Here is a 13,729-nt window from a genome sequence, read left to right on the forward strand (position 1 = left end):
TGAATTTTTTTAACGATGCTAGTTTTTATATTAAAGAAGAAAGAAAGAAGACTTTTGTTTCGATAAGGATTAACTAACCTTTCGTAAGCACACATAGAAGAACTGCAGAACTCTTCTTTATTTTTATAAGAAAACTACAGAACTATACTTAAAAAATAGAATGTCGTTCTAACTTCACAGATCCATATAAATTTGGATTGCGAAGTTAACATGCCTTTCTATTAAATAAAATAATGACAGTTCAAGCAGCATTCTCTCTCGCTCTCTTTTTTCATAGTTCTACAGTTTCTTATAAAAATAAAAAAAGAACTCCAATTTTTATCTACTCCGTAGACACACTGGGTCGTTTTTATCTAGCCTAATTTTTTTATTGTTCTAGACTTCTAAAAAATCCAGAAAGGATTCAGGATTACGTTTTTACATCTCTGTCACTTTATCAGATTAATTATTTAACTCAAATGTTAAAACCTTTATTTAATACAAATTGAAATTGGTGCTAAGAAATTTGAGAGTGAAATTTCACCTGGATAAAAAAAGATCCAGTCTTTTAATGGTACAAAGATGAGAACCACCGAAGAAACGCCAAATTCAACTATTAACTTTTGGTAGATGTGTTTTTTTAAATAACCTCGATATTAATTTGTCCGATATTGTTCGTTTTGTAAGTAAAGTCTTCCGGTAGCGATTGGCCATTCTGTGTAATGGATCCACTCTCTCTGTCTCCTGGCATTATGACATCGACAATCGTATTCATTATGACCGATTCGATCACTGTCAGCAACAGGCAAGTAGATACCATCGAGAACTGTATATCGATATTCATTATCTATTACGTTATCCCGAGCGATCGGGTGCTCGGTCATTCGCCAAATGCATTCGTATACGTCATAAATCAACTGCTGCGAAAATATTAACTCTCTCGACCGCACACGTGACACGGATATTTCACGATGAAGCGATCGCACGCGTGTTACTTTACACCGCGTTACAGCGCGATTGCAGTTTTACTTTGGACGTTGATAGATCGGTATAACTCGGTGACGGATTATTCGCTCGGTGGCTGTTGTTTCGATAAAAATTTTCCCTTTTCAGAAGACCGCGGCCGATCATTATTATTTTAATCCACGACAATTAAACGGACAGTGAAATATTATTCGGTCAGTAAGGAAATATAAAATCATTCAGCAATGAAGAGAATATATATGTACAATAATAACAATGATAAGACAAATATTATCCACGATGTTCATGATAAACATCGATAAAGTAATTATTAACTATGAGATAAAATTACAACCCGATTAAATTTGCTTTAATATATTAATTAATCTCCCAATTAATATATCCTGAAAACATCGCAGACACATAATTTGATATTTTATCTGAAATATTAAATTTAAAATTTACATTGTATAAATGAATATTTTCATTTTATTTATTTATGGATATTTAAGCTTTTCAAAAATAAATTGCAACTCTTTCACTAAAGTTTAAGACCTACTGTATTTACATTCGTAATGTTATCGAAAACATTCACATTTAGCGTATCAAAAATAAAATTATTAAATGGGTTAAATAAAGTCATCATTTGTGAAATTAGACCTGTTCTGTACGGGTGCGACACAACGTGACGGTACGGAGAGGAGAATCACCTGTTAATTGCTAGTCACTGGTATATGTGCGACACAACTGAACATAATACAAGCTATGATAATCGATAAATTCCTTAATGAGCCATCCAATAGATACGTGATCACCGAGCTGCTCCAGAGCGACTTGCACAAGATCATCGTGAGCCCACAGCATCTCAGCCCGGACCACATCAAGGTCTTCCTTTATCAGATCCTACGAGGTGAGTTACAGCAGCTTTAACGTATCACGTTCTTTTTATTGCGCGTGTAATGATACGGACGGGAATTTTTTAAAACGCGAAGAAGCCGAAGAGTACAAAGGTATATCACGATGTACTTTTAAAATTTATAGCAGCGTATTTTAGCGTATACTTATGTGCTTATATAGATATTTATTACGTTATATTATAATTTTTTATACGGAGTGATGCATTTTTAATGTCAATCTTAAATTAAATATAGTGAAAAAGTGCAATGTAGATGGATAACTAGTAGGTCAGCTCGATTAAAACATAATGCGCGTATTCTTGTCAGGAAATGAAAACCTATAAAAAAAACGAAGATACGAAGGAATGAGAGAGTTCGAAGTTAGAGCTCCCAGGACGGCGAAGATGTCGGTCCAGTCTCTCTTGACGATCTCTCAGGAGTCGTTGAGGTCGAGATTTCGAGATAGTCTACCAGGTAGGAGGAGGAGGAAAGGTGGCGAACAGGATATGGGGGTTGGATGCAAGAAACGAGATGAGAATGGCGTAGGACGAGGAAAAAGTTGGCGGTTATAAAAATCCACGAGCGGCATATTGCCTCCATCGCCGCGTCGTCGGCGGGCGATGGTTAGATAGGGGGTGGTGGAATGGGGGAGGTTGGATGTCGGTGGGAGCAGTGGGGGTGGGAGAACTGGGATAAACAGGATCGTTTCTATTCATCCCTCGGGATCATCCCGGGATCTCGACGCTCCTATATCGTCCTTACATTGTCTGGCTTGCCGAATTACTCGTTTCCTCCCCCTCTTCTCCATCGTTCTGTCCCTTTCCCTGGACTTGAAAAATGTTCGTTCGCCCTTTTCGTAATTCTCATTTGTCTTTTTCTCTTGGTCACTCCCGTTACTATTTTTCTCCTTTCATAAAAAAAGCAACATTATTCTCTCGCGACTCATTTTTTTTCAGGTGATTGAAATTTGATTTGTTCAATAAAAAAATTATGCGAAAGATAAAGATTCGTATTCATATCAGGAATTCTTATAAAAATTGTGTTAGTGAGTATTATTATTAAAATTTAACACGACAACGTTACATGAAGGACCAACGCAATAAGACAAGTAAATATTTACAATTTTATTCTCTCTCTGTAGAGATATGAAAAACTTGAGATTCTTCTATGCGTTAGAAGTTGCATATTGCACCGTTGAGCGTAATTTTAATCAAAGGCACAGCGCGCGTGATTACATTTCATGGATGCGGAATTTTATTAGAAAACTGCCGTCCCTTTGTATTCCCTGCAAGCACGATTTGGCTATCCAAAAACGCGGGATAAACATCTCTCTCATCGAGCGAAAGAGAGAGAGAGAGAGAGAGAGAGAGAGAGAGAGAGAGAGAGAGAGAGAGAGAGAGAGAGATGCGGATCAAAGGGTGCACTGGATTAAAAGGACTCGACACGACACGACATAATACGGAAAAAAAGAAAGGCATCGTCTGAAAATGAAATTCCATTGCGATAATAGACAAATTTAAAAGTAGCTGTACTTATATGTCAATGCTAAAAACTTTTTAGTTAAAATTGTTTCTCGGATTTTCCGCTTTAATCAATATTATCTTCAAATAAGTCGAAAAATTAAATGTACTATAATACATTATATTACACGAATATCAATTTGAGAACTTCATTGGATTTCATATGGATCTATTGGATTTTGTTATGGTTCTTGTTTTTTTCCTGCTTCATATAAAATAAAGATAACATAACCCAAATATTGTATAAATACCTTTGTAACTCTTTTATATTTTCATTTTCAAGAGATATTAAATCGGGATACGTGATGAGGCAATTATTTACGACGGACACAGTCGCAGATTTTTGATTGAACGTAGAAGGAATGGCAACAGAGAAACAGAGAAAAGGAGAGAAAATTATCCTTTCGTACGATCGATTTTGCTTATATTGCAACAGAATGTGGCATTGGATGAGATGAAATGGCCGATAGAAAGAAAAAGAGGAGAGAGAAAATGGGATGAAGGTGGAAAGAGAAGAGAAAAGAAGAAAAATGAGAGACGAATTGCAGCGCACTAAATTCGTTATCCTTCTCTCTTTGCATACACAGCACTTCTGAGCGATATTAGAGCACATCTTATGATTTACCGCGTGCGCGATAAATAAATTCTTGCTGCCGATTGAACCGCTTTTCTAATTCCAAGCACTGCGATGTTCATGTTGAGATGTTTACGAGAATTCACGTAACGTTATATATTGCAATCATAGACGGAAAAGTCGGCGTTTGCAAATAGAAAATACATTCTATCTAGTTGCAGTCAAACAAATCAAAGCCAGAGGCACGATGCTATTTCCCTTACTAGATAGCATGTGATCTAGTAAATTGGTAGAAATTCTGTGGTGCAGTTTTAGTAAATTTACTAAATCGCCTCTGTGTTGCTTAAGATCGAAAATGAATCAATCTAGGATAAAAAAATCTAATTTAGAAATAGATCAAAAATACGTCAATTAAGAAAAAAAGAAAATTTTTGTGTATTCTCTCGCGAATGTGTATTCTATCTTTCTGCGGCCGAATACATCCTTTAGCTTCTATTATAAAAAAATGTAAAAGACACGGCGAACAGGCGCAAAGGGGGGTAGTCCACGTTAATTCATCATTCCTCGTGTCATCACTTTTGTTTCTCCTTCAGCCGGTTGTTTTCGAGGATAATTTGTCACAACAGGTTCCACCGCATCTCATGCTTTCCCCTTCTTCTCTCTTGCCACGAAGGATGCAACTCGAATCGCGCGATAGCAGTGAAGGCGAAGGAGAGCTCGTGTTCACCCTTCGCTTCCGCTCTCGGCCGAAAAGAGCAGAAAGGAGGTTTGTGGCGCAACTAGTGCAACGCGAACGCAACGTGAGAGAGCAACGCGAATGCGCTGGATCATTATGCGCTGGCTGACCGAGGCGCATCGTCGCGAATAGTAATTTTTCCCCGTTTTCTCATTATTAAGATCTTTCTAATTTCGTCACGGCGACGTCTTCGTCTTGTTTTTCTTTTCTTCGTTTTTTTTTTCCTCTCCTGTCGTGAGATGAGATAGTTACTTCTAGAATTACTGTCTTCGATACTCCTGAGCAAGCACGAGAAGAAATGATGTCTCGATGTAACGTAATGTGATTGGAATGACTCTCGAGGCGAAATTGCGTTGCGAGTCGCGTGGAATTATCTTGGAGATACCAGGGATTTGTAATGTGGATAACGAATGAATCGAGTAGTGCGGAGAGAAAGAAAATGATTTAAAAAATTTAGTGTGATAAAAAACAATTGGCATAATTGTACAATTAAAGTAGAAAATCTTGCACGTAGGTGTGATAAATATAATATTTTTTTCTTAATTAAATCCAATGCTATTCTAATTTTATATTATTCTTAATATAAATCCTTTGAAACTCTCGCGCGTTGAACTAGATTTAATTTATACATCCCAACACTAATAATATTTTTCAGATAAAATTATCACTGAAAATCTAAAAATACCTGAATATTCTTTACGTTCGTTTTGAATTTATACTTATATCTCTAGCGTAGCGTACAAATCAGGATCCAGCGGCTGAAATAATAATGCAATCGCTGTTAACGCATTTGCTCTGAATTGCGCATTTGCTGCAGGACAGCGACATCTCTTGATAAGCGCTGCTAACGGATCTCGTCGCGATTTTCCTTATTCTATAAATTGCTATGTGGCCAAAAACGAAAATAAATATTTGTCAATCCCGGTTGCTCTCTTGGTCGTGTTCATGGATAAACGTCCGTTCGAATCAGATCCGAGTCTTATCCTCTGAGCCTTATCTTCGTTCAAGCTTCTACGTGCTTCAGCGGTACATATCTCAAAGATGCATCACAAACCGGAAAACTGAGCAACACACATTTTCGATACATCCGACATATCCGACATATAAAGTACCCGTTTACTGCGAGTTGCGAATCAACGATTGCATTGTGTAATTTTCAGCGTTTTGGCTTCAGAATTAATTAAGATAAGACATTGCAGCGATACAGGAGGAGAGAAGAGACTTGATAATGTCTATCAGTCGCTCAATTAAATACGCAAATATATTTCAACACTTTTTTAAATATTTTATCTAAGATTTATTTTTTATGGTATTTTCTTTAATCGAAAAAAATGGAAAAAGATAATCATTCGTGGCATGACTGCCTACATCGATAATATTAAGAAGTAAGAGGAAAAAACGATGATTCTCGTTAACAAAATCCTGTGTGATGATCTAATCTTCTCATATTAACTTGTCACGGGTTCGTTTCGGACTTTCCCACCCAGTATAACGCGACGCGTAAAGCTCGGACAAATAGAACAGAAAACAGCTCTTCTCTTGACTGGTCCGAAACCAGTCCTGCCGCTGCCCATTCGTGACCCCGGATCCCGTCATCCGGTCGGCTCTGGCTTCTTCTCTAACTACTTCACCACCTCCTGTCCCTTCGTTCTGCGTCCTCCTACCTCCTTCCTCTGCTCCCTTTGCCGGTCACGACGTTTTAATTAAGGAGCAATATCTTTTTGAAGAGAAATCGTGGCGGTTCTCTTTTTAATCTACCTAGAAGGCGGATACCAACATTGTGTAACGACAAATCGATGTCTTGCAACAGGAACAACCGATACCGTTCTGCAGAGCGAAAGCGGAAGGAAGGGAAATGTATTTTTAAATGGATAAATAGTATTGGAGGATTTAGTAAAGAATTTAATTCAATTTCGACGAGAACTGCATGCATTGTAAAACTGTGCTCAAGTGAATCTTCCTTGTATATTATGTATTCTTGAATTAATTGATCTAATTCTGATTGATCGATTTTGTTAATTTCATTTAAACATCAGACTTTGGCCAACCATTAAAAATATAGCATTAAAAAATTTTAAAAAGAATGCGAGTGTAAAAAATATGAAATACTGTAATTATGATATGCAAATCTTTATTTTCCGACTTTCAACATTGCTTTCAAAAAATTAACTTTTTACATAAACTTATATATAATATATATATATTTTTATTTAAAAAACACGAGATTTCAAATAAATTTACTATAAATTAATTAATTTTCTCTAAACAAATGCACTTTAGGGATATTTTTAATTTGTAACTACAAGATCACACATGTTAGAATGATTTGTAGTGATGATAATAGTAATTTCCGCGTATAGGCTATGATACGTGTCGCGCGGCGTGTCTGACTTCACCGATTTGTACGCTTGTACTACTTGCCAGTGGTTACGATCAACGTCAAACGAATCTTAATGAGCGGATTACACGGCGTATAATCTCGTTTGCAGTTAAGTGTAACGCGTAACATAAAGAGGTAAGGAGAAAGAGAAAGAGAAGCAGGAAGAAACAAACAAAATAATTTAATTAAACACCGGCGCATTTTACGCATAAGCAAGCAAGATAATGTTTTTACTTTAAATTAATGCGAAGTCGAAGGAAAGTAACAAGAAATCATCTTGCACTGTTGTATTAAATCATCTGTCCAAATAAATTTGACGACATATTTTTTAAAATTCATTAACTATAATAACGATAAAATTGTGCGATTTCTTATGATTATTTGACTTGCATGTAATTGCATTATTATTATTATTATAAGTTTTATTATTATCAGTAATTTTCGTTGGTATATATTACTCAATGCAATTGTAATTATAATTACAAGAGACGTTACAATATACATATATTTTATATACCGAAAAAATTGTATTCTTTACTTAAGAATATCCCACTTATGTATAGTATGTTTTCCTCTAAAATAAGCGCCAAAATGACTCTCTCAATTTAAGAGGGAAATACAGGATGTCCTATTTTAAACGATAATCTCAAATATTTTTTAAACAATACACTTTAAAGAAAAATGTTTCAGACAAAGGTTGCATGGTTTGAAGAGGGACATCATCAAAAACCGCGTGTAGCGACGATCGCCTTCGCAAATCAAGAATATATTATTAAGTTAAGAGGAAATATTAAGTACATTTTTCAAGAATATAATTTTTTCGGTGTAATATTATGCAACAAATTATTAATTTCAGTTTTTTAAAATTTTAAAAAACCATTCAAAATTTACATAGGTGTAATTGATCCACTTTTCTTTGTCAAGATATTATCTAGATGTGTAAATTCTCCTATATTATAATTAGTTCTCTTTATTTCACGAACGAGGACTGTCATTTCTCCCGAATCGCTATCTCGAGTCGAAGCCTGAAGTCGACAAAGTTAATAATTCAAAGTCCCGCTCTCGAGAGCAAATATTAGCTCACATTCTCTTCAGTTACCTGTCATTCTTCTACATCGTACATTAACAAGCACCGACATTAAATCGGCTGGAACTTCGCCAGAGCGAATCCTCTTGGCTTTAAGTTTTCGTTGCACGTGCGCGAGCCACGACATATAGATTGATCAAATTTTTAGTTCAATTTCCCACACCATATTCCGCCCTTAAGCATCGCTATTCCACAGCCTAAATATTTATTTTGTACTAAAAATTTATTTTATTTTATTTTATCGAAATCGTTTTATAATATTTTATTTTTATTATTTGATAATGTATAATGTATATTATGTATATGATACAATTTTTGCACGATGTTACCAGAAATAAAAATATCTACGGAGTATAATCATATTTTAGATAAAGACAGAATAAAATGAGTAAAATGATTTGGTTTATTAAAAAACAAATAAATGAACGAACTGTAAATTTGACAGAAAAGGCTTATATGAACCTCCTTAGATGATGGACTTGTGATAAAAATGTAATACTTTTCTTTTCTCACCTGTGTGTAATTTAACTTAATTTTTATTCACGCAATAAGTTTTTTATCCGTCTTCGAAATTACCTTTGATACACCTCAATTTATGTATTGATACACCTTAGTCTACGATCTAATTTGACGTTAAATGTGGTACACGAAGACAAGACGCATGGCGGAAACAGGTCGATGTGATGCAATGTACATAAGTACGTACACGTACGCGCGCACATGTTGTTAATTAAATTCAACGTCTGATCGAAATTGACTTAATCGACAACAGGTGTATCGATCAAGGATAATATTCTGAGAACGACGTGGCTATATATGCACGCCACGAAGTTGAATCCTTAATCAAGCACGCGATAGAAGCTGATGATGTAAATTATACGACATTTTCATTAAACGGAATAATGTATGTCAATGTATCCGGAAAGATAGAATTATCCAATTATTAACAGATCACAATACGCAATTGCGGAAACAAAACAAAATCAGAAACTGGAAATTATTTTGAAAGACGTATGCACGTATTATAGTAAAAGTAAATTATGGAATTGTATATCAATTATCTTACATGTTGAGATTTTTTTAATTTTTAAGTAAAGATTTTTACTTCTGAATATTTTCGTAAATCTTCTAGTTTTAATTTTTGCGAATTTTAATTTAAATCTATATTATACTTCTGAATTTTTGCATAACAAAGTAACTTGTCACGTATATGACAAGATTCCGAAATTAGGAAGGATTGACGAGCTGGCGCGTTTTATGTGATATAAGAGAGACGAAACTTTACGAAGACGAGCGAAATTTCGACGGAAGTGCAGAAGCTTGTGACGAGCACATCGCTCTCGGCGATCTACAACACCGCCGGCGTGACGGTATTAAGTCGGTTTTTTTTTTGTAATTGAACTGGTATTACTTTTGGGACTTTAAATAAGACAGATATACGTTTGATATTTAGCGAAAGAGCGAGAAAGAGAGTTCTAGGAATAAAAAACAGACCTATTGTGTTATATTAGATCTGTATTTTATCATCCTGCACTACACTATAAATTTCTTGCAGTGAAATCTCATTCCAAGAAAGTGAAAATATAATCATCTAAAAAAAAATGAAAATATTTCACTTCTTGAAAAAGAGTGACAATTTTCACTTTTTTTTAGAGTGACAGGTGGTTGTATTTTCATTTTCTTGAAGTGAGATTTCACTGCACGAAATTTAAAGTGTAGACTGCGCTAAAACTCTCTCGCTTTTGCCAAGTATCAAACATGTACCCATCTCGCTTCAACTTTCAAAAGTGTACACTAGTTTAGCCACAGAAAACAAACCCATTGTTACGACTCGATGTGCGAGAGCCGTCCCAGCATCACTTCGCGAACTCCGAACGCGTGACAGGAAGCCGCGCGACGGCGCTCATTATACGAAATCCTTTTCTATCTCCTCTCCGCGAGATAAATTACTCGGTGGGGATTAACGCGACGGGGTGATTAATCGCGCGTTGGCCGATTACTGCCCATTAACGGACTTCCCCATCGTTCTCGAAGTCCTCAGCGCGAGTCGCTTTTTTGCTGACCGATCCCGCTTTTGCGATTCTACTGGCTCGTAAGGAAAAACGAATGGGTATTCGATGCTCCAACGTTCGCGATAGTATTTCACGACGGATCTCTCGCGCATTTACAAAATTCTTCTCTCGCAAACGTCGAGATGATACGAATTTTACGAGTACAAACGGATTTAAATGAGAGCGCGACTACGCTGCTGTGCCAAGACAATCTCAGGTGGTTGCGTGCGCGCAACGCGGTTATCGGCCTCGCTGAAAATAAGTTCGCGTGGTGAGGCTTCTTGTTTACAGCAGGCAGCGGCGCGATTCCGATGACGTGGCGGCGGGACACGGGTATCAAAATTAACCGCGAGTAGCGTCGCGACGTCGTCTCGCGTTTATGCTACGACGCACTATTCTACGCAACGTTATACTTGCAATCTTATCGCAGGTATTTGAATTCTGTTTCAATTACATTGCCCGATTATATTAAATATTTACATATTGTACATTGAAAGAAATTTCAATGAATGATTGGTTGCTGCAACAATTTAAATAGTAAAATATGGCATGGCATTATTAATCGGCTGCAGCAACCAGTTTTTGAAATCATATACTGACATTGCGGATAGACTAACGCAAATAAAAATATACTGCTACAACCAAAAACTGATTGCTGCAATCGATTAAAAATGCTATGTCATATTTTATTATCTAAATTGTTGCAGCAACCAATCTTTTCTTTCAGTGGAATACAATGGAATTTTATTCGTATAAATATGATATGAAATTACTACGCAAAAGATAGAATATTAATATTTGTATACCTTAAAAAATATCGATGTAGATTTAACATTTCTATTATGGATTTATCACCCATATGGTGCCTAATTCTTACTTGTGTTAGTATTAATATTAACATTAACACAACACATGGTATGGATTTAAAACCCATAATGTTGAATGCGCATCATATTGGTGTTAATATTAACACCAACATAATGAAAGTTATATAGATACACCGCTGTTGTTTAGAGTGTAATATTCGAGCACATTTTTCATCGTATTTTATTTATTTAATAGAACGTAACTCCATAAATAATCTTTATGCACTCAGTGTGTATGAAATATAAATAACTTATTCGTTGAAATGTTTTAAAAAATTAAACTGGAACTCGAGATGAAACGATGAAGTACTATTCAATTATTCGAGGATATGCTCAAGATCATCGCTGGAACGATCATGAATTACATTTTGCTTCGACCGGGCTGCCATTGTCGGGTTCATCGCACCTGACATCACGGCATTCTCGTTGGCTGAATTCTTTATTTCTTCTCCCATTTGGCCGACGAGCGAGGTCAAGCGATTACCGACGTACGAAAGTCAAGGCCTCTCTTCGGGAGACCCGGTCTCGGTTATCGACTCCAAGGTTGTCGGTAACCTTCTTTCAACGAGGATGACATGAGCAGACAGATCAGACAGATCATACGGTAATTCATGAATACTTGCAAGAAAAAAACTGACATCTTAGACGAGAATAAACCTACGCGACCGGTTTTTCATATTCTTTAATCTCTTTGAAAAGTTGCTCTCCTGTTAATAAATGTAATGATGATAATTACATTTGAGATACTTTAAAGAATAAAAATATATAAACGAACAAATATACGAATAAATGATAAGATTGTCTCAGGACTTCAATCATATTCACTGGACTTTTTCGTAAAAAACTCTATTGATTTTTGACTCACTGACATCGTTCGAACTTTTGTCACATCCAATCATCGATTAATTAGCGCGATGTTCAATTAAATTAATTCAGTTACCATGGGATGTGAAAAAAAAAAAAGAAATGGAGAGAGAAGAAAGGTGATCAAATACACACGAAGTCAAATGAAAATAACTGTAACTCTTCATCGAGCAACTCGTCCGTAACTGGTCAGCATTAATTAGCTTCCTCTATTACGTTTTTTCTTTTGCATTAATCGGAAAAAATAACGTTCTTGCTTCGCGGTTGCATTATCGGCGTGGCGAAATGACGCGCGCGTGAAATCACGTTGATTACGAAGGGAGTACACGAGTCAGCTAATTTCATTGATAAAGGACATTAAATAATTGGGATATTCATAAGTGGCTCGCTGATGGACTTTAATTAGCAGGCGTTTCCGCACGCGCACCGCTAGTTAATTGCTCGGTATAACTGAATTCACAATTTATTCTGCAGCTCGCCGGATTTTATCGTGGACAGCGATAAAGTTGACTTATAATGTGTGATCGACAGAATATCGTTACAAATGTAGACTCTAACGGGGACTAAAGAATATTTTTGCCGTATAACATTCCAATAGAATGCAATAGTGAATTCTGTGGATTAATTAGAAGCTAATTAAGAGATTCGAACATGCGAATTCTATACGATATCATTAACTAGCTTCAATCGCTTATAATATTTTACATTTAATGTATAAAACGCACATTTTATTATATAGCTAAAAAATTATAATCTCGTTTTATGTATCTCGTTTTATGTATCTCGTTTTTGTACTAAAACTTTCGAATATATTTAATCTTTAGATCATGCTTTGATATTGTCTGTTTGTAGAAAGTTCTATGTATCTTTTAGGAAGAATTTTTTCTCTCTGTATTTTTATATTTTTAATACATTAAAAAAATTTAAGATTAAATATCGTAATATTGGTCTTTAACGAAATTTTTAGGTTGCAGAACTTTTACAATGTATTAATGTCATGAAGGACTATTTTGAAAGACAAAAATATAACAATTTGTTATCTGAAATGTCTGCGTTTTTTTATTGCTGCAATCCGAGGCTTCAATGTCAGACCATGTTTATTATACATTATACCTAAAATTTATCAATTCATGCAAATTTGCACATTCACTGTCATCTAGTCATAGTTTTCCTTTTAAACGCTGAATATTTTTCTCATTGAAAAGAAGAAGGAAAAGAGTACGAATTCATCTGTAATAATTTAATATTCGATTAAGTGGTGCAGCTCGGCGGTTAAATGAATTTTTTACGCTGCTTAAACAAGCGCACGCGAAGATTTTGGCTTGATGAGAAAGAGAGAGCGAGAAACAGAGAGAAAGAGAGAGAGAACTTTCGGGATGCGAGTTAATCGCGTGCGAATGGATACGATAATAAGAGCGGGCATACAGCAAACCCGGACGAGGGACTTTAATTAAGGCGAGAACTCCCCCGATCTCACTAGCCAACCCCCAGACGACGGATTACCCCTAGTAATATTACCGAATTTTATTGCCGCGAAGACTAAGCCTCGAAATGTATTTGCAGCGTGACTCACATTCAGAGCGGTGATTGGACGTAATTCTGAAAACGATCCTATAGTTTTGGGACATGTGTGTGTATATATAATAAATTATATAAGTTATCAGATATATTTGGGAAATCCAAATGGAACCAAGTTCGTTAAACTATTTTCTTTCGTCTAATTTTATTTCATTACGCACGTCTGCGAAGATATTCCGTAATAATCAATTTTCCGATAATTTACTGTCACATCATAACGAGATGTTCTCTAACG

At 35.7% G+C, this 13,729-nt stretch overlaps 1 protein-coding gene across 4 annotated transcripts in view; it reads left to right on the forward strand.

Annotated features, from left to right (window-relative positions):
* nmo (serine/threonine-protein kinase nemo) overlaps positions 1–13,729 on the forward strand; it is a 119,664-nt gene that overhangs the window by 75,927 nt on the left and 30,008 nt on the right. For all 4 annotated transcript variants that reach the window (XR_015546594.1, XR_015546595.1, XM_087410996.1 and 1 more), the window contains one exon: positions 1,746–1,852. Coding sequence is in view for 2 of the 4 variants with exons in the window: in XM_087410996.1 (XP_087267122.1) it covers positions 1,746–1,852 (107 nt within the window). In the remaining 2 variants the exon portion in view is untranslated. The remainder of the gene's footprint in view (positions 1–1,745; positions 1,853–13,729) is intronic.

The sequence above is a fragment of the Acromyrmex echinatior genome, chromosome 11 (assembly GCF_024713525.1).
Source record: "Acromyrmex echinatior isolate Ae372 chromosome 11, ASM2471352v2, whole genome shotgun sequence".
Lineage (NCBI taxonomy): Eukaryota > Metazoa > Arthropoda > Insecta > Hymenoptera > Formicidae > Acromyrmex > Acromyrmex echinatior.